This window comes from Podarcis bocagei (assembly GCF_964188305.1).
Source record: "Podarcis bocagei genome assembly, chromosome: 13".
Taxonomy (NCBI): Eukaryota; Metazoa; Chordata; class Lepidosauria; order Squamata; family Lacertidae; genus Podarcis; species Podarcis bocagei.
The window spans coordinates 19,714,738-19,734,799 of record NC_138138.1 but is presented as its reverse complement, the minus strand read 5'-3'; the positions used below and the strand labels follow the sequence as shown (position 1 = coordinate 19,734,799).

The 20,062-nt window shown below is 45.3% G+C and overlaps 1 protein-coding gene across 3 annotated transcripts in view; it reads left to right on the top strand.

Annotated features, from left to right (window-relative positions):
• The window catches only part of DDX42 (DEAD-box helicase 42), a 31,663-nt gene that overhangs the window by 8,456 nt on the left and 3,145 nt on the right, over window positions 1-20,062 (top strand). For all 3 annotated transcript variants that reach the window (XM_081166199.1, XM_081166198.1, XM_081166200.1), the window contains 12 exons: window positions 1,710-1,859; window positions 2,245-2,349; window positions 4,189-4,308; window positions 4,731-4,907; window positions 7,156-7,284; window positions 7,894-7,993; window positions 15,035-15,082; window positions 15,876-15,973; window positions 16,151-16,427; window positions 17,330-17,556; window positions 18,546-18,656; window positions 18,819-18,917. In XM_081166199.1, the coding sequence (XP_081022325.1) occupies window positions 1,710-1,859; window positions 2,245-2,349; window positions 4,189-4,308; window positions 4,731-4,907; window positions 7,156-7,284; window positions 7,894-7,993; window positions 15,035-15,082; window positions 15,876-15,973; window positions 16,151-16,427; window positions 17,330-17,556; window positions 18,546-18,656; window positions 18,819-18,917 (1,641 nt within the window). The remainder of the gene's footprint in view (window positions 1-1,709; window positions 1,860-2,244; window positions 2,350-4,188; window positions 4,309-4,730; window positions 4,908-7,155; window positions 7,285-7,893; window positions 7,994-15,034; window positions 15,083-15,875; window positions 15,974-16,150; window positions 16,428-17,329; window positions 17,557-18,545; window positions 18,657-18,818; window positions 18,918-20,062) is intronic.

The following is a 20,062-nucleotide window of genomic DNA, read 5'->3' as shown; positions in this document are numbered from 1 at the left end:
TTCCACTCCTACCTCACCCCCCATTATTGCAGGATATCCTGAATTTTCCCAATGAATGCTCCTCTTTAACCCTTCTTGGCTGGGTGTCCAGATAGCCACAATGTTCTAATACTGCACAGGGATGCCAACCAATTGCACCAATAAATATTGTGGTTGATTTGGGTTCAAATCCCTGCTCGACCATGAAGCTCTCAGGATTGGCTGGTCCTTTTCTCAACCGAATGTTATTTATTTAGGCTTTTTCTTAAGCCTCCAATCATCTGTGTCCTCTTGACAAAGTTGTAACGAGGATAAAATGGAGGGGAGAGCCATGTACGCTCCCCTGAGCTCCTTGGAGGAAGGACAGCTTGAAAATGTCGTAGAAATGCATTGATCAGACTTAATATTAGTGTGACTTTTTAGCCAGTTAAATTTGCATTTTGGTGGAAATGCTGAAGGTGCCTTTTTTGAGAGAGTCTCTCTTGAATGTGAATTTGACTTTTTAAAACAAGGAAGAGCTTCTTGTTTTCTGTATCTTCAAATTAGAGAACATAGGGCATTCCCTGTTATAGTAAAATATCAAAATGGTTTCAAAAACCCTATCCTGTCCTGTAAGGGAGCACATAATTGTTAGGAGAACTCTTTGGGGGAATTCCTGTTTTAAGAAAGTAGATACCTGCAGTGTCAATCATGTATGTCTGCTAGATCAGGGTGGAAAACTTTTTTTTTTGTTGTTTGATCTGCAGGACAGATCCTTGTCAGATCAGAGCCTTGTGGACCAAATTTGACGGGTGAGCAGGGCTGCTCACTTGTCAATCACTGACATCACAGTGATTTCAAGTTATTCAACATGTTTCAGTCCCAAAGATGGAGCCCTACATGGTGCTTTAAAGCACCTGAGGCATCACATTTTTGCCAGCATCAGTTGCGTAAGCAAGTTCTCCATGGGGAGCTTGCTAGGACATCCATTCTAGCACATTTTGGCTCTGTTGCCCATCAGCTGATGGGAGGTAGAACCAAAGCCTGTTTTCCCTTGCCAGTGTACAGTCAAGGTTCCCGATTGTGTATTGGCATCCATGTCTTTACCTGCTCTACATCTGTTCAATGCACTGTAAGTGACTAACCAACCTAAAAGAAAACCCTTCCAGTTTTCAGAATTTTTGTTCTCGTTTGGTTGCCTGGAGACTTTTAACTTGCCGCAGACATCTAACCAAGAAGTCAGCAGAAGTAAATGCAAAGTAAAAAAGACAAAGAGAGAATTTTGAGCGTATGCAGAGTATTTTTCTATCACTTCTGAGTAACTGCACTTATTCCTATTCACAAATACGGCATTAGAGAAAAAGATTTGGAGGTCAGTGGTTGTAATGTCTAGGCAAATGTGACACATACGCACACACCACCCGTCTTGGAAATTAAGCGTTGAAGGCCACACATTTTGACATAGCAGAAAACACTTTTGTGGCTTTAACTGATCATTTGAGATGGTCAGCTCAGGTCTTCTGATTGTTTCCTGGAAAAGCGAAATATACCAGCCAATTTGTTAGTTCTTTATTATGGTTTCACCAAATAGTTACTGTGATAAAAAGAGAACTATTAAAATAGACAAAGTTATTTGTTCTTTATGGGTAAGTGACCGTCTCTAAATGTAGCTAGTAATTAACTGAAAACAACAATAGCATTTCATCCTCTTTGGCACTTGTATGCAGTTACATTTCTCTGTTTTGCTGCAGGAAGCATATTTCCGTTACATGGCAGAAAATCCCACTGCTGGTGTGGTTCCAGAAGAGGAGGAGGACAACCTGGAGTATGACAGCGATGGCAATCCAATAGCACCATCCAAAAAAATCATTGACCCTCTTCCTCCTATTGATCATTCAGAGGTGAGGGAATTTCTTCAATCAGTAGCATAGCGCCAGTGCTAAGTTCATCTAAAAATCGATAGTAATACATTGAATAAAGCAAAGAGAGGAAGAGACCCTCTTCCTCCAGTGCTTATGTGCTCCAGTGCTTATATTCTTCCATTGCATAGAAGCCCAGACAATCAAATTTACATGATTTTTTATGTCAGTTTCCCCTTTACCAAAGTGCTTCTTTGAGTGTCTCACAGGAGCTGCACATTTGCCGGATGCTATGCTTGCAACTGTTAACGGAGCAAGAATGTTCATGAACATTCCATGGCAGCCCGCTACTTGGGCCGAGGCAGCAACCAATTTTTAATTGATAAAAGTGGTATCCCTGACTAACCATGAACTATTTGGCCTGCAGATTGAATACCCACCGTTTGAGAAAAATTTCCACGACGAGCATGAAGAAATCACCAGCCTCACCCCACAGCAAGTGGTGGAGCTGCGCCACAAGCTGAATCTCCGGGTAAGATGAGTCCTGCTTTGAGGATTGTCTCTTGTTTAGACATGATCATAACAGCTGTGTGGCGAACAATAAACAGACACAGAACCTTTGCAAAGATGTGCCATGGTTCCTTCCTGAGTGAGGTTATGACCCAAGTAAGATAAAGAGAGCAGAAAGGATGTAAGAGAGCCAGTATGTTAAGTTTCAAGGATAGTGGTGCAGAGGAGAGTTAATTTGTAGTGGGGATGGCTACAATTCAGTGGCCGCTTTGTAAAAGTGCACCTTGAGGAGGGTTTGCAAGAATAATGCGGCTTGACAGAGGGAAAAGTTTGATCCAGTGTAGAGAGACGTACCATAGAGAACTTGCAGCAGGTACTCTTAATAGGCAATTGTTAAGTGTGTAAGGACGAAAGAAGTAATTATAATTTAACAGTTTTCATGTTATTCTATTTTATTAAAACAACTAGAAAAAAATATGATTGGAAGATCTCACATAGGTGAAGTGGGGAGGAGAGGAGGGTTAGGTTGAATCTGGGAAATAAGACAATATATGGGACAGCAAAGGATATAATAGATTGCTATAGAATAGTAATATATTGTAACCAGAAGAGAAGTTCAAAAGGGGAAGTAAAAGTATTTTTAGTATTTTCATTATTGTAATAGTTATTATTTCTTATCGGTAGAAGGCAATGTTAATTTAGGCTTCCTCGTTTTGCTGTCTGTATAATTAATTTTCTTAAGTCAATAAAAAGGGGGGGGGGGAGAAAACTTGCAGCAGGCATAAAAGGCATGGTGGTTAGCAGACATAAACTGTTAACCAGGTTTTGACAGTTGGTCACCTTCAGGCTTCCTTGAGTACTTCAGTACTTGTTAGCTGTTCAGACACTTTCCCCCTCAGCTTATTCTGTTGGGGATTGGTAGTAGGGAGGGCTTCTGGTTGTCATTCAGGCTTTCAGACCCATTCTTGGGATTCTCTTCACTAGCCTCTGTGATTGATCAAGCTTGTAGCTAGATATTGCTGGTCATTTGTTCCATTTAGCCTCTGATTTTCATTCAAAAATACCTAACGTTGGTCTATTTGTAGAGGCCCAGTTGGTGAATTTCTGGATTTTATAAGATGTGCATGCTCTCAATCCTACCATGAATATGGGCTTCTGATAACATGGGACATTCCCCACTTCTTTTTTTAATGCTTTATTGGTGTTAAAAACAAAACAAATAGGGAATAAAACAATACGAAACAATCAACAAAAGGCAATTCAAAATCAACTCATTTTAAAAAAAAGATTTAAATTCACATGTAGCGAATTCAAACATGACTTCAAATCCCCCCCAATTGTGATTCCTAATTGTAATTTTTTTTTTAACTGCGCACTTAACTTTATCCCTCCTAGGTTGTTCGGTTGTGTTAATTTTGTAAAGTTCTCTTATTTCATGTAGAGGTCAATCCAAAGAATTTAGATTTTTACAATGTTCTTTTAGGTATTCTCTGTAAATATTCCACTCTATTGAATATTTGATCTGTCTCGGAATCTTGTTGTCAATCTTGCTAGCTCTGCATATTCTAAGATTTTATTCTTCCAGTCTAATTTAATTTAAATTAGATTGGGACATTTCCTTCATCATTGTGCTTTTCAGGTGTGTTTACCACAGCTGAATGTTGAATTCAGTTCAACACAAGAAAGGCTAATCATTTGAGGTGGGTGGTATACCCCTATAAGGTGGATTTAGGACAATAAGCATTGTTGGAGATTGGAACTGAGTGAACGTCCTTTTCATATAGACTCTACATCAGAATGTGCATTGAGTAATCTCTCTCAAAAGTGTAAGGCATGGTTTAATGGAAAACTTTTCCTCTAGGTCTCTGGAGCAGCTCCTCCAAGACCAGGAAGCAGTTTTGCTCATTTTGGTTTTGATGAGCAACTTATGCATCAAATTAGGAAATCAGAATACACTCAACCCACACCTATCCAATGCCAGGTGAGTCCTGCATAGCAGTGTTCACAGTAAAAAAGTGGAATTTATGAAACGAGCAAAATGCTGTGTTGTTTTCCCTATCCTGTTTGGAGATTATGCTGGGGTTACAATGGGCTTAGATATTTGCTTCTTATATTGGTTTATTTAGTTAACAACATTGTCACTTAAACGCAAGCTCTTAAAAGTGGAGATGTGATGAAGTGACTAGGGTATAACTGACCATATAATAATTGAGGAGCACGTGGAATATGAAATGATTTGGGTATGCTAAAAAAAACTTTACAGACATTTTTTTACAGCTGCTGGGGTCCACATCCTCATGGCTTTATGAAGGTTAATATTTTCAAAACCATACCCTAAGTCACCAGCTCTGTTTTGGGAAACTGCTGGATTTAAAATGTGGGTGGGTTTTTCCCCCCCTTCAGGGTGTTCCGGTGGCCCTGAGTGGGAGAGACATGATCGGTATTGCAAAGACTGGCAGTGGGAAAACTGCAGCCTTCATTTGGCCCATGTTGGTTCACATCATGGATCAGAAGGAGCTGGAGCCAGGAGATGGTCCCATCGCAGTGATTGTATGTCCAACCAGAGAGCTGTGCCAGCAGGTAAAGAAATGTTTGGAGCATCATGGAAAGAAATGGGAGGAAGTAAATCCTGGAACAGATTATCCATCTGAGGAGATTATGCTGCTGCTGCTGCTGCTGCTGCTGCTGCGGTTGCTGCTGTTTTAATTTGGGTTGAGGGCGGGTAATGGTATGTGGAGATTTACCAAAAAAGGGGGGACCAGTTAAAATTAAGGGGTTTTTATGGGGGAATGAGTTGGTAATGAAATTTTTACTTTTCTGTGGGGGGGAAACCCATCTTGCATACTTTGGTCACCAAATAGCAGCTCAGGTAGAAAGCTTCTGATATTTATTTGGTAACTTTACAGTGGTACCTTGGGTTACATACGCTTCAGGTTACATACGCTTCAGGTTACATGCTCCGCTAACCCAGAAATAGTGCTTCAGGTTAAGAACTTTGCTTCAGGATAAGAACAGAAATCAAGCTCTGGTGTCGCGGTGGCAGCAGGAGGCCCCATTAGCTAAAGTGGTGCTTCAGGTTAAGAACAGTTTCAGGTTATGAACGGACCTCCGGAACGAATTAAGTACTTTACCCGAGGTACCACTGTACAAGGAAAGGGAGGTTCAGAACTATGGTGCAATTCCAGAAAAATTGCCATGCTTTAACAGAGAGGCATTCTGGCTTGCCACACTAATGAGGGCACCCTTACTTTGATCTAAGGTGTGGTAATGAGATATTGTGGTGCAGGATTTGATGCATGGCAGGACTTCAAATACCTTGCTCTTTTGTAAGTCCCAGAGACCCATTTTGGAGCCTTTATGTGTCAAAAGAGGGCTTCTTGCATAGGTGGTATATAGAAGGAGGAACCCACATTCACCGCTTCTGCTCACCCCTCAGTGTTGAGATCAAGATTTTAAAGGGGACTGGTTGTAACTAAACTAGTCAGGCCGCCAAGGCCTTCTGGGAAATGATATATAATGAATTGGAAAAGGTATTTAAATATACCTTCCCGAAGAAACCAGAGGCTTTTCTCTTGGGTATGGCCGGCCAATTGGTGCCAAAGAAGGACAGAACATTTTTTATGTATGCTACAACAGCAGCAAGAATACTCATCGCAAAGTATTGGAAGTTACAAGAACTACCCACCTTGGAAGAATGGCAGATGAAGGTGATAGACTATATGGGACTGGCAGAGATGACCGGCAGAATCTGAGACCAGGGAAGAGAGACAGCGGAAGAAGACTGGAAGAAATTTAAGGACTACCTTAGGAAACATTGTAAAATTATTGAATGTTAGAATGACGTGGGTTTAGAAATTATGTGGTTTCTAGCTGTAATGATTAAGTAAAAAGAAAAGAAAGCCTAAAAATTTAAATGGATAACAAGGGAGAGGATTTGCTGAATTAATAATTGGAAATTGGAATACAGAAAGGGGAGGTATGAGGAAGTCGGGGAAGTAAGTTACAAGAAAATAAGGGATTGAAATTATACTTGTTTTTTGTTTTTTTGTTTGTTTGTATTACTGTCTTGTTTGTTATTATATAATTTGTGAAACTTCAATAAAAATCTTTTTAAAAAAAATAAACTAGTCAGGCCGCCACCAGCTTCACCTTCCTGTTGCAAGCGGGTATGGGAGTAAGGCTTCTCTGCCTGTGCTTCAGTTGTTTCATTGTTAAGATTTTCATTATTAAAAGTGGAATGTTAACTTTTATGCTGCCTAGTGGGAAGTGGCTTAATTTCCAGTCACAATAATACTTCCTCTGGTTGCTTTCATATGATATACTCAACATAAAAAACAGGGATGCTAGAAATCTGCCCTGAAATTCTTCCTCTTCTGTCTCGTAATTTTTTTATTAAAACTTTTTGATGCAACAAGATAAAAGGAGTGTGGAGAAGAGAGAGAGAAAAGAAAAGAGAAAGTAAAAAAGAAATGATGTGATGTATAGAGATTATTCTAGCAAATTCGTTTGGGATGGATACAAAAGAAGAGAGAGGGAGTAGATACAGAAAAAGTGAGGTGTGAGTCCAGCAAAGAGGGATCCTGATAAGCTCTAGGGGTGAGCCACAGGTACAAAGATGGCCGGATTGATGTACAAAAGGCAGAAGAAAATTCAGTCACTGGAAAGGAGAGTTAGAATAACAAACAAGAAATCTGCTTTGTATTCTTGTAGCCCCATTGCACAGGAAAGTGTCGATTTTGCAGTCCCTTTGCTTCTTTGATGTAATGGAGATGTCTTTCCAGTTTTTGAAGTAGTGTTATCAATAATCGGTGAACTGCTGTGCCTTCAGATCCACGCTGAATGCAAGCGCTTTGGGAAGGCCTACAATCTACGCTCCGTAGCAGTGTATGGTGGAGGAAGCATGTGGGAGCAGGCCAAGGCTCTGCAGGAAGGAGCAGAAATTGTTGTCTGCACTCCAGTGAGTATTTCTTCCAGGTACTTGTGTTGCTGTAAGGCATCTTTCCCCAACCTAATGCCCTCCAGATGTTGCTGGCTGGAGCTGGAGTTGTAGTCCAAAACATTCCTAGGTTGTGGAAGGCTGCCCTAAGGGATATGGGATCCTGAGAATGGCTTGCAATATGTTTCCTTTTCGTTCTAAATAAAAAGAAATGCCTTGTGATTCGTTCTTTGGTTTGTGGCTTATGTGAACCTACCTCATTTCCCCCCCTTACTGGATTCAGAAAATGTGGATCCAAATTGGAGTAGAATTCCTATGGGCAAGAGGAACTGCTTTGGCAGTTAGCAGCTTCTGAGGGATGTGTCTGTTGTTGACACAACCAAACCATTTCCCTCTCACTGGACTCTGGTTGGGAGTCTTCCTTTACATGTTGCCTTCAGAGCTTTCCTTGGCCAGCTACTATTGACCATCACTAAGGACCCTGTTGTTCAAAAAGGACCACAAACAGTATCAGGGAAAGTAGGAGCAGTATAACCACTGTGACCAAGGAATTACTGTGACATAGTTTGAATGATACATTGATACTGGCTTTTTCTGACTAGCTTGCTGCTGTTAAATATTTCCAATCAGGGCCGTTTGATTGACCACGTGAAGAAGAAAGCAACCAACCTTCAGAGGGTCACTTACCTTGTGTTTGATGAAGCCGACAGAATGTTTGACATGGGTTTCGGTACGTACCCAGTAATACTGGCTGCAGTGTGGATATGTCACAGCGGTGGCCTACGTTCCCCACAACTTCATATCATCCTCTATATCTTAGGAATCCATTAGTGAAAGAGTGCAAAGGCTGAAGCATTTCTTGGGCTACGCACTCAGAAGCAACTAAATAACAGTGTTACAGAAAAGTACAGGGCATTCTGGATAATAGAAGAGGGTGGTGGTGCAAAATGAAGGCTTTCACATGAAGGAATATGAGAAAGAAAAGTGGTTTGACCCAGTGAAGAATAGTGCAAATTTGGAAAGTAAAAATAAAACGCAAACGTGCTTGTTATGACCATTTAACATTGGTACCAAGCTGTGTTACGTGTCCTGTCCTGAACTTTGTGGTTAGCTGAGAAGGAATTCTTAGTGGCGCTCTTGTGCTCCAGATGGCCCTGTGAAAGCACACACAAGGATAGGTTTCAGGGACCACTCCCAGCCTTTGGAACTTCCTTTCTTCAGAAGTCTCTCAAAGCACGGGCAGAAATATCTTCCATAATACCCTTTCGTTCAAGCAAGCATTTTGTGGCCAAAGGAATTTCATTTTTTAATTTTTTTTAGTGTCTACCTCTTTCATTTGCTCAATGTTCATTGTACAAAGTAGGGCACAGTTCGTAGTAGAAGTGGCACCGAGCACCAGTTCTGCAGCCATATTATTCACCCCTAGTATATGAAGGGCAGGCTGGGCATTGCTGGAGAAACTGTTTTCTTTCTTTCTCTTGGTTAGGCCAGGAGTGCCTAAGAGATAGTGCCGTGTGTGTTAATGAAACAGAGGCTATGTGAATCACCTGCAAAGCAACTCTCTATTATTTAAGTGGAATAATCATTGGCCTCTTGAAGATGTGTTCAAATATAAATATACAGGGGTACCTTGGGTTACATACTGTCAGGGAACTGCCATCAGAGCATCAGGTGGTGGAGGGACTCAGGCAGGATGAAAGAGACTCAACTGCTGAAGCAGGGACCAGCAGGGGGAGGAGTGGGTCTCTGAGGGAATGCGAGCAGGAGGGAGGGCTCAGGGAGGCTTCCAGCGAGAACAGTGGGGAGGTATCGGAGTCTCCCATAGGGAGACCCATACCTCGCAGGAAACTGTCACGCCGTGAGTCCAGGAGACGCGTTTCCGTTAAGGAACTTCTTTGTTGGAAACGCTTCCGCAGACAGCCACTGTCGGACTCTACTAGTGACTAGAGCAGACATGTCTGAGGAGCTCCGTCACACACGGAGGTTTGTGGGGGCGCACAAACTCTGAGGGAGCACGTTTTCACGCACAAGCAGCTAATCAAACCCTCACAGCAGTCCGACAGTCTTTGTACGCTGCCTGTGCAAGAGAAGGCATCATGAGCGAACCAACCGGAACCGGAGGAGCAGGGGCTGGAGCTGGTCCAAGCTTGGAAGATAGATACCGAGCGTTGGAGGTTCAACTGGCCCTGCAGACGGCGAGGCTGGAGGAGAGAAGGGCTCAGGATGCAGACAAGAAGGGGAGAGCCACTCAATTCCCCAGAAAGGTACCAGGATTGGTGCAGAAATTTGGGGGGGACCCCAAGGACTACCATGCTTTTAGGACAGAGATGCAATATGCCCTTAATGTGCAGTTCGATGAGTTCCCTGATGAGGAATCGCGAGTTGCTTTTGTAATTGGGCATCTTGAGAAAGGGGCTAGAGACTGGGTGCGACCCCTAATGGCAACGCACAATGACATACTAAAGGACACAATGAAGTTCTTTCGTGCAATGGATATCATGTTTTCCAGCGATATTGAGGAAGGGGTGGTGCGCAGACAGCTAATGGCTTGTAAGCAGGGGAGTCGATCTGTCCGTGAATATTGGACTGAGTTTACCATGCTGATTCACAGACTGAGTTGGGATTTATCGGCGGCACCCGTTCAAATGCTATTTGAAGAAGGTCTTTCTTCGGGGGTGAAAGACGAGCTGGCACGGAGCCCCAGGGCGGAGTCTATGGATCAGCTGACCAAATCTGCGCTGACCATAGGAGCGCGGCAGGAGGCAAGAGCCTTGGAGAGGCGGGAAGGGAGAGGGGAACGTTGGAAGGAGTTCCGCATTCCAGACATTCCTGAGCCAGCTTTCCCGCCGGCAGAGCCGATGGAAATCGGAACAGCGCGCGCGCGCGCATTTTCAAAAACCAGCGAGGGAGCTAAGAAGGAGGGAAAGGGCCCCCGGAAATGCTATCTCTGCCAACAGCCAGGCCACTTTGCCAGAGTCTGCCCCCAGAGGAAGGAATGGCAAGGGATGGTGGGAGCTGTTGAGGGGGGAGAAGAAGGGGGAGCGGAGCAGGTAAAAGCCAACGCCTGGTTGCCACAATTGGGGCACTGCAGCCAGGCCAAAGAGCAGTGAAAGTGCCCGTGCCAGAAGCTCCTCGACCTGCTCTAGTGATTGAAGTGTCGCTAGAGCTGCAGAATGGGCACCCCCTAAAAATAAAGGCGCTATTGGACTCAGGCAGCTCCTGCAATTTTATGAGCAAGGAGTTTGTTGCTGAACACCAGATACAGACCATCCCTTTAAGCAACCCCCTGCAGGTGACCACGATTGATGGCAGGGAGTTGTTGGGAGGAGGAGTCCGCTTGCAGACTGTCCCAATGATAATGAGGGTGGCAAGGCACACAGAACTGATAGCGTTTAATGTGGCCACCCTGGGAGGCGCTCCCATTATTTTGGGAATGAGCTGGCTAGCTCTACATGATCCGCTGGTTGGCTGGCATCAAAGAGTGGTGTCCTTTGGTTCAGCACATTGCCTAGAACACTGCAAAGGGGAGAAGGGTTCAGTAGGGGCCCAAGCCACCCTAGCAGGGACTGAAGTAATGGGGAAGGTGAAGGTACCACCACAGTATGCAGATCTCAGCGACGTGTTCAGCGAGAAGGAAGCTGACCAACTACCACCTCATAGACCCTTTGATTGTCAGATCAATTTACTCCCTGGAGCACAGCTTCCCGTGGGCAAGTTGTATGCCATGTCAGACAGGGAAATGCAGGAGTTGCGAGGGTTCATTGACAAGAACCTGAAGAGAGGCTTCATCAGAGAGTCCAAAGCAGCAGGGGGGAGCCCAGTGTTCTTGGTGGACAAAAGAAATGCGGACAAGCCGAGACTTGTATGTGATTTTAGGCGGCTGAATGCAGTGACTGAACCGGTGGCGTTCCCTATGCCCAGAATTGATGATATTTTGACCATGGTGAGGAAGGGAAAGATTTTCACAAAGCTGGATCTAAGGGGGGCGTACAACCTGATACGCATAAGGAAAGGGGATGAATGGAAAACCACCATGTTTACCCCTTTGGGGGCGTTTGAATACCTCGTTATGCCATTTGGATTACAAGCAGGCTCCGCGTGTTTTCAATCTTTTATGAACCACGTGCTGGGCCCTTTGCTCTACAAGAATTGCGTTGCCTTTCTAGATGATGTGTTGGTGTATTCTGAGAATGAGGAGCAACATGTGAGAGACGTCAGAGAAGTGTTGAGCAGACTGCAAGCCAACAGGCTGTGGGTCAAACTGGAGAAGTGTCGGTTCCATACCAAGGAGGTGGAATTCCTGGGGTACCGCCTGTCAGACAAGGGATTGGCCATGGATCCCGGCAAGGTACAGGCAGTGCTGGAATGGAAAACACCCAAAACCAAGAAGGATGTGCAGAGGTTCCTAGGGTTTGGAAACTTTTATCGTAAGTTCATCCGCAACTTCGCCCATCTGACGGCGCCCATCACTGACTGTCTCAGCAGTAAGAAGAAGTTTGTATGGACGGCGGAGGCGGGGCGAGCGTTTGAGGAACTGAAAAGGGCCTTCGCCTCTGAAGAACAACTTCTGCATGTGGATTTACGAAAGAAGCTAAGGGTTGAAACAGACGCATCTGACAGAGCCATAGGGGCGGTGCTTCTTCTGCAGCCGGGGAAGGAGGAGTCGGAGTGGCGTCCGTGTGCCTTCTTCTCGCGGAAGCTGAACAAATCCGAGAGGAACTACACGGTGTACGACCGAGAACTGCTTGCTATTCATGAGGCGTTCCGGAGATGGAGGCATCTGCTAGTTGGTGCACAACATAAAGTGCAAGTGTGCACGGACCATAAAAATCTAGAGTACTGGAGAACGGCGCGAGTGCTCAACCAAAGGCAGTTGAGATGGGCCCAAGAGTTCTCCAAATTTAACTTTGAGATTTGTTATGTGCCAGGCCCAGAGAATGTTAGGGCGGACGCTCTCTCACGCAAGCCTGAATATTTGGAGGGGGAGGGAGCACCCGAAGAAACCCATATCATTCCAGAGGACCGCTGGGTGTGTGGGGCGACTTTGGTGGGGCAAAGGGAATTGGTAGAGGGTACGGTGCAGGATGCATACGCCCAGGGGAAACTCAGGGATCTCAGAGGGGAGGAAGACAAACCCGGTGGTTTTGAGGAGAGAAATGGGGCATTGTATTATAAGGGAGCGTTATATATACCTGAAGGGGAATTGAGGGAGAAAGTACTCAAGCAGCTGCACGATAGCCCCACAGCAGGGCACTTTGGGCAACACAAAACCATGTGGCTGGTTACCAGGGAATTTTGGTGGCCCAAGGTCAGGGAAGATGTGCGGGAGTATGTGAGAGGGTGTGAACAATGCCAAAGAGCCAAGGGGGAGAGGCAGGCGCCGGCTGGTTTATTAGAACCACTGCCCACACCTGAGAGACCGTGGGAAGCAGTGGCAATAGATTTCATGACTGATCTGCCAAGGTCTAGAGGGAAAACAGCCATCATGGTTGTAGTAGACCTGTTAACTAAAATGGCCCACTTCATAGCCTGCTCACATGCGGTTACAGCAGAAGAAACCGCCAAATTGTTTGTAGAGAATGTGTTTAGGTTGCATGGCGCCCCCTTGAGGGTGGTTTCAGACCGAGGGAAACAATTTACTTCCAGGTTCTGGAGGAAGCTCATGAGCTTACTGCATGTAGAGGTTAATTTCTCGACGGCCCGTCATCCTGAAACCAACGGGCAGGCGGAAAGAGCAAATGGGGTTCTCCAACAATATTTGAGGTGTTATGTTAATGACAGAGAGAATGATTGGGTGGAGAAGCTGGCGTTGGCAGAATTTGCCTACAACAATGCAGAGAACGTGTCCACGGGGATGAGCCCCTTTTTGGCTAATCACGGGTGCCATCCCAGAGCCTTCCCAGGGGGGGAGGGGGAGAACTGGAGCGTTCCAGCTGCAGAACAGTTCGTGGAAGAAATGGAAGCGATCCATCGCCAGCTCCAACTCAACTTAAACAGGGCTAAGGAGGAATATAAGAGGCAAGCAGACAAAAACAGAAGGGAAGGTGAAAGCATCAGGGTGGGGGACCAGGTGTGGCTGTCAACCCAAGGGTTGCCATTCAAAGGAGGTTGTAAGAAATTAAGACCCAAAAGGCTGGGTCCGTTTGAAGTCATACAGCAGGTCAATCCAGTGGCTTTCAGGCTCCGGTTACCGAACCACATGAAGCTGCACCCAGTTTTTCACAGGTCGTTGCTGTCACCGTATAGAGGAGACAGTGAGGGGAGGGTCACTAGGGGACCAGCAATGGAGGAGAAGGAACACAGCTACCATGTAGCGGAGATCCTCGATTCCAGGTGGAAGGGAGATCAAGTAGAGTATTTGGTAATGTGGGAAGGGGAACCGGAGTCGGAAAACACCTGGGTTAGGGCAGAGGATGTCAATGACGAGGTTTTAATAGAGACTTTTCATCAGAGGTTCCCACGTAAACCTCAGCCTGTAGCGAGGTTCCGAAGGGAATACTTTGCCACCACCGACGAGGAAGAGGAGTTGGAGGGGTTCCCAGATTCTGAAGAGGAGGAGGATTCAGCTGGCCAGGACGACGATCGATGGAGAGAATTGTTCGAGACGTCAGAAGATGAGGAAGATTCGTTTCGGGGTTTTAGCCCTTCACCTCCCAGGGGGGAGGAATTGGGAGGGGGTGAGGGGGGCCCTGGAGGGGAGGTGGATGTCAGGGAACTGCCATCAGAGCATCAGGTGGTGGAGGGACTCAGGCAGGATGAAAGAGACTCAACTGCTGAAGCAGGGACCAGCAGGGGGAGGAGTGGGTCTCTGAGGGAATGCGAGCAGGAGGGAGGGCTCAGGGAGGCTTCCAGCGAGAACAGTGGGGAGGTATCGGAGTCTCCCATAGGGAGACCCATACCTCGCAGGAAACTGTCACGCCGTGAGTCCAGGAGACGCGTTTCCGTTAAGGAACTTCTTTGTTGGAAACGCTTCCGCAGACAGCCACTGTCGGACTCTACTAGTGACTAGAGCAGACATGTCTGAGGAGCTCCGTCACACACGGAGGTTTGTGGGGGCGCACAAACTCTGAGGGAGCACGTTTTCACGCACAAGCAGCTAATCAAACCCTCACACATACGCTTCAGGTTACAGACTCTCCTAACCCAGAAATATTACCTCGGGTTAAGAACTTTGCTTCAGGATGAGAACAGAAATCATGCTCTGGACCTCTGGAACGAATTAAGTACTTAACCCGAGGTACCACTGTATTTGCTTATTTCCCAAACCTCAATTTTAGTTGACTTTGAAAGAAACACAGATTTCTTCCTTAATTTCTTTTTTTCCTGGGGCATAGAATATTTCTAATTACAATAATAAACAAGAACCAGAATGGCTGCAAAAATATGCTTTGCTGAAAAACAAATTCAAGCCCACAGATAAATATTTGCTTGTTGTCAAATTTGTCACTTAGTTGCATGATATATTGATTTGAAAGGCCTTTTTAAAATAAATGTCTTTTTAAAGGGGCATGCTTTTTGGTAAACAAAAAACTCTGAGCCTGATGTTCAAATGTAACAACATCTCATTCAAGACCTACTGGAAGTTGAGCTTGTGGATGATTCTGCATTTTATGAAATAAAAAGGTGTTGTCTTAGAATGCAGAGATTGAGCACTTTTCATCATGAACTATATGCCATGCTCTCTTCAGGCAGCTGCCTGTTTATAATGCAGCTGCTTTTCAGCATCTGAAAACTGTACATTGACTGGAACTTTGTTCTTCTTTTCATCCAGAATACCAAGTCAGATCAATTGCCAGTCACGTGCGCCCTGAAAGGCAGAGTGAGTGTGGACTTCCTGAATACAAAATATATTGAAATATGTATTGTGTGAGACAGAACTGTTTTATTCTTGTAAATATATGTGGTTAGCCCTTCGGGGCGGCATTAAATTGTGTCCCAAAACTCTTTCCAATTCCCATACTTAAACCAGAAAGAAATTAAGTTATATTAATGGATTTGCAAACATTTTGTTCTTGTTAAGCAAGGACAGCCTGCTGTCTTCCCACCCACCCACAGATTTTTCACCTTTCCCAGATATTTGGAGTGTTCTAAAATCTTGTTCATATATAGGTAGTTTTCGGGCATACAGAACCACCGTCGTCTTGTCATTTACCCTCTCCCATTGCCTCCATGCTTCTCTGCTGTTTGGATAGCATCTTTCACCTTACTCCTAGCCACAATGTGTCCTTCTGGTACTGCTGTATGCAGTAAGGAAGGATGCATGGCAAATGTGATGCTATCCAGGGGTGCCCAAACTTTTTTCAAAGAGGGCTAGATTTGATGAAGTGAACATGCGTTAGGGCCGACAGAAGTTATTGAGCTTTTTTTAGGGTTCTACCCCAGGACATATACTGCCACAGGGGGCAAATTAAATCGACCAGCGGGCTGGATTATGCCCCCGAGACAGAATTTGGACATGCCTGCAATAGTCACTCACCTGTGAATCATCACAGGCAATTCCTATGTATCTAGATTCTCGTACAATTCTGGTGGATGGGGTGGCTTCCTTGTGAGCTTGCACTCCTTTGCACCTTTGTGTATATAACATTAGTACTATTTTCCTGGCTTAACAGCTCTACTGTTCAGTGCAACTTTCCGGAAGAAGATCGAGAAGCTCGCCAGAGACATTCTAATTGATCCAATTCGAGTGGTGCAAGGAGATATCGGAGAGGTAATATGCCTTTTGTAAAAAACACTGTTTGAAATAGGCTAGAGCAAAGAGAGAAGCCACAGGTGTGCATAGTATAATGCTTCTCTGTTCTTCCCCCATTTCTGCTCTCGTGTTAAATATATCCTGATATTCTCATTTTGCCTCTATTTACTCCTCCTTCTCCTCCTCACACAACAGGCAAATGAAGATATCACTCAGATTGTGGAGATCTTCTCCTCTGGCCCCAACAAGTGGAACTGGCTGACCAGCCGCCTAGTGGAGTTCACCTCTTCGGGGAGTGTCCTCCTCTTTGTTACCAAGAAGGCAAATGCAGAGGAGCTGGCCAACAACCTTAAGCAGGAGGGGCACAGCCTGGGTCTGCTGCACGGTGACATGGACCAGAGTGAAAGAAACAAGGTCATCTCGGATTTCAAGAAGGGGACCTTCCCAGTTCTGGTTGCTACTGATGTGGCAGGTAGGGGTGCAAGTTGGAAGTTTTAAAAACCTGGGAGCAATTTCTGAACCACATTATTGACCCTCTTTCCCTCTTCACGTTGTGTTATCTCTTAAGCCAGTTTTCATCCACCTACCCTGATGTTCTTTACATCTGCTGTGGTTCAGAGAGTGTTGTGCTCAGCCTGCTGGGTAGATGTGGACTATGTATTGAAGATATTAAATAAACCTTAGAGAGCCAGTGTGGTGTAGTGGTTAAGAGCGGTAGACTTGTAATCTGGTGAACTGGGTTCGCGTCTCCGCTCCTCCACATGCAGCTGCTGGGTGACCTTGGGCTAGTCACATTTCTCTGAAGTCCCTTAGCCCCACTCAGCTCACAGAGTGTTTGTTGTGGGGGAGGAAGGGAAAGGAGAATGTTAGCCGCTTTGAGACTCCTTCGGGTAGTGAGAAAGCGGGATATCAAATCCAAACTCCTCCTCCTCTTCTTCTTCTTCTTCTTCTTCTTCGGACTTTTAGTTGATCAATGTTTTGAAAAAGATAGTCCTCCTTCACTATCTCATTCATTCGTTCTAAATCCCCACTAAATATTTCCCTCCTTTTTTTTTCCTTAGGAGAAGCTAAAATTCGTTTTAGTATAATCAGAGTTCAGTGCAACTGAACCTATTTTCAGTCAGGGAATAATACAGTAGTCTCTTTTGGAATTGCAATACAGTCTTAAGAATACAGGCCAGCGTTAACAGAAAGTGTCTAGGATAACTTGATTGCTTTCAACTGTTAACTGAAGCTTTCCTAGAATTGAAGGTGGTGCAGTGGGAAAGAGTTTTGAGCACAGTAAGCTCAACCTTTGCTGACAAGATGTGATATATGCAGCATGCATGTGAGAATTGCTGTGAAACTGTCTTGACCCCTGACATCTGTGCCCAGCTCGTGGTCTGGATATTCCTTCCATTAAGACTGTGATCAATTATGATGTGGCCCGTGATATTGACACCCACACCCACCGAATTGGCCGCACGGGGAGAGCAGGAGAGAAGGGCGTGGCCTACACCCTGCTGACTCACAAGGATAGCAACTTCGCTGGAGATCTTGTTCGGAATTTGGAAGGGGCCAATCAGCACGTCACGAAAGAGCTCTTGGACTTGGCCATGCAGGTAACTTTGTCAAAACCTGAAGAAGCACTGTAATCTTTCCTTAACTTGAAACTTAACGTTTCTGTGTGTAATTATGAGCCACAGCAAATAATATAACACAGTATGTGGTATATTGGGACGCGGGTGGCGCTGTGGGTAAAACCTCAGTGCCTAGGACTTGCCGATCGCATGGTCGGTGGTTCGAATCCCCGCGGTGGGGTGCGCTCCCGTCGTTCGGTCCCAGCGCCTGCCAGCCTAGCAGATCGAAAGCACCCCCGGGTGCAAGTAGATAAATAGGGGCCGCTTACCAGCGGGAAGGTAAACGGCGTTCCGTGTGCTGCGCTGGCTCGCCAGATGCAGCTTGTCACGCTGGCCACGTGACCTGGAAGTGTCTGCGGACAGCGCTGGCTCCCGGCCTATAGAGTGAGATGAGCGCACAACCCTAGAGTCTGTCAAGACTGGCCCGTACGGGCAGGGGTACCTTTACCTTTACCTTTATGTGGTATATTTAAAAAGAAAAAGGGGTTTTACCTTGAAATAGATTTTGCTGCATTTCCACTGCTTGAGCTAGATTAACATCTAGGAAAACAACAACACTGGGCATTAGCAGTATACAGAGAGCTGTCTTTAAATCTAAGGAATGAGTCATGGCAGATTTTATCTCTATCTTGTGCAAATTGCTCTCATGCAATTTGGAGGCATCTGCAAAGAAGCTACTTCAAACGGGAAACTATGTTTTTCTACAAACAAGTGATATTTTGTTTCCCCCAGTATGTAGTTCAAATGGCTTTCTCTGGGTTCCTCTCCCCTCCCCCCAAACACAAAAACTAACTCTCCTTTATTTGGCAAATAGCGTACAACAAAGTGACTTTAATGTGCTTGTGTACTTTTAATTTTTGGTAATGGTTTTGCGCTTCCAGCCAGAATTCTGTAGTCTAAAGTAGTTGAACCAATCCATAGCCTGGTAGCCACATATTTCATCTATTAATGTTACTATCCTTTTTCTCCAGAATGCTTGGTTCCGGAAATCACGTTTCAAGGGAGGGAAGGGCAAGAAGTTAAATATTGGCGGTGGTGGACTGGGGTACCGTGAGCGGCCTGGCCTAGGATCAGAGAGCGTGGTAAGCATTGAAATTCAGTATACTAATGTAGACTAACAGTGCCGTATATGTCTACTTGGAAGTCAGTTCCATTTATTTCATTGAGACGTACTCCCCAGTAAGTATGTATAGCACTGCAGCCCAAGTTTCACAGCGCTAACTGCCAACATCTTTGTGTCGCAGGACCGTGGGAGTAACAGTGTCATGGTTAACTATGAGGCATACAAACCATCCTCAGGAGCAATGGGGGACCGGTTGTCTGCAATGAAGGCAGCATTCCAGGTTGGTATGGCTAACTGTCCTGCTACGTATTCTCTCCCCTTTCTGCCTGGCACTTGTGGTGCAACTGCTTTCTTGGCTTCTAGCCAAGTGTGGCCATTGTGCCTGTGAACTCCTTAAACCAGCTCAGAAGGGAAAGGAGCTATTGGTTGCCACCAGCTTTGCCTGCTTCAGTATGGTCGTTGCCCAGCCTGTAAACTGAATTTCCCTTGTGTCTATCACAAGTTCTTCAGCAAACAAGGTTTTCATTGACCTGAGGTGGCGCCATCAACATTCCCCCAGCATTTAGCTCCAGCTTGCTCCTATTGGCACTGCAAGTCAGCCCTCCTCCATACCAATGAATGGGCAGAGTGGAAGGAAGTGCAGTATGTAGTCTAGTGCCAGAGATACTGAAGGCAAAGATAAGTTTGGTAAAATCGGCCTGAATACTCCAGCAACTAAACCAAGCCATACATTGCAGTAGATGTCCTAATATTAGAAAGCGTTACTCGTTGAAATTCCATTCTCACATTAAAAATACAGCTGGGTTTTTCCCTTAACAGGAAAAAATCTCTGAGCAGTAAGGTACACCCACTTTATAACAACAACAACAACAACAACAACAACAACAACAACAACAACAACAACAACAACAACAACAACAACAACAACTTATTAATAACCCGCCCATCTGGCTGGGTTTCCCCAGCCACTCTGGGCGGCTTCCAACAAAACACTAAAATACAATAACCTATTAAACATTAAAAGCTTCCCTAAACAGGGCTGCCTTCAGATGTCTTCTAAAAGTCTGGTAGTTATTTTTCTGTTTAACATCTGGTGGGAGGGTGTTCCACAGGGCGGGTGCCACTACCGAGAAGGCCCTCTGCCTGGTTCCCTGTAACTTGGCTTCTCGCAGTGAGGGAACCGCCAGAAGTCCCTCGGGACTGGACCTCAGTGTCCGGGCTGAACGATGGGGGTGGAGATGCTCCTTCAGGTATACTGGACCGAGGCTGTTTAGGGCTTTAAAGGTCAGCACCAACACTTTGAATTGTGCTCGGAAACATACTGGGAGCCAATGTAGGTCTTTCAAGACCGGTGTTATATGGTCTCGGCGGCCGCTCCCAGTCACCAGTCTAGCTGCCGCATTCTGGATTAGTTGTAGTTTCCGG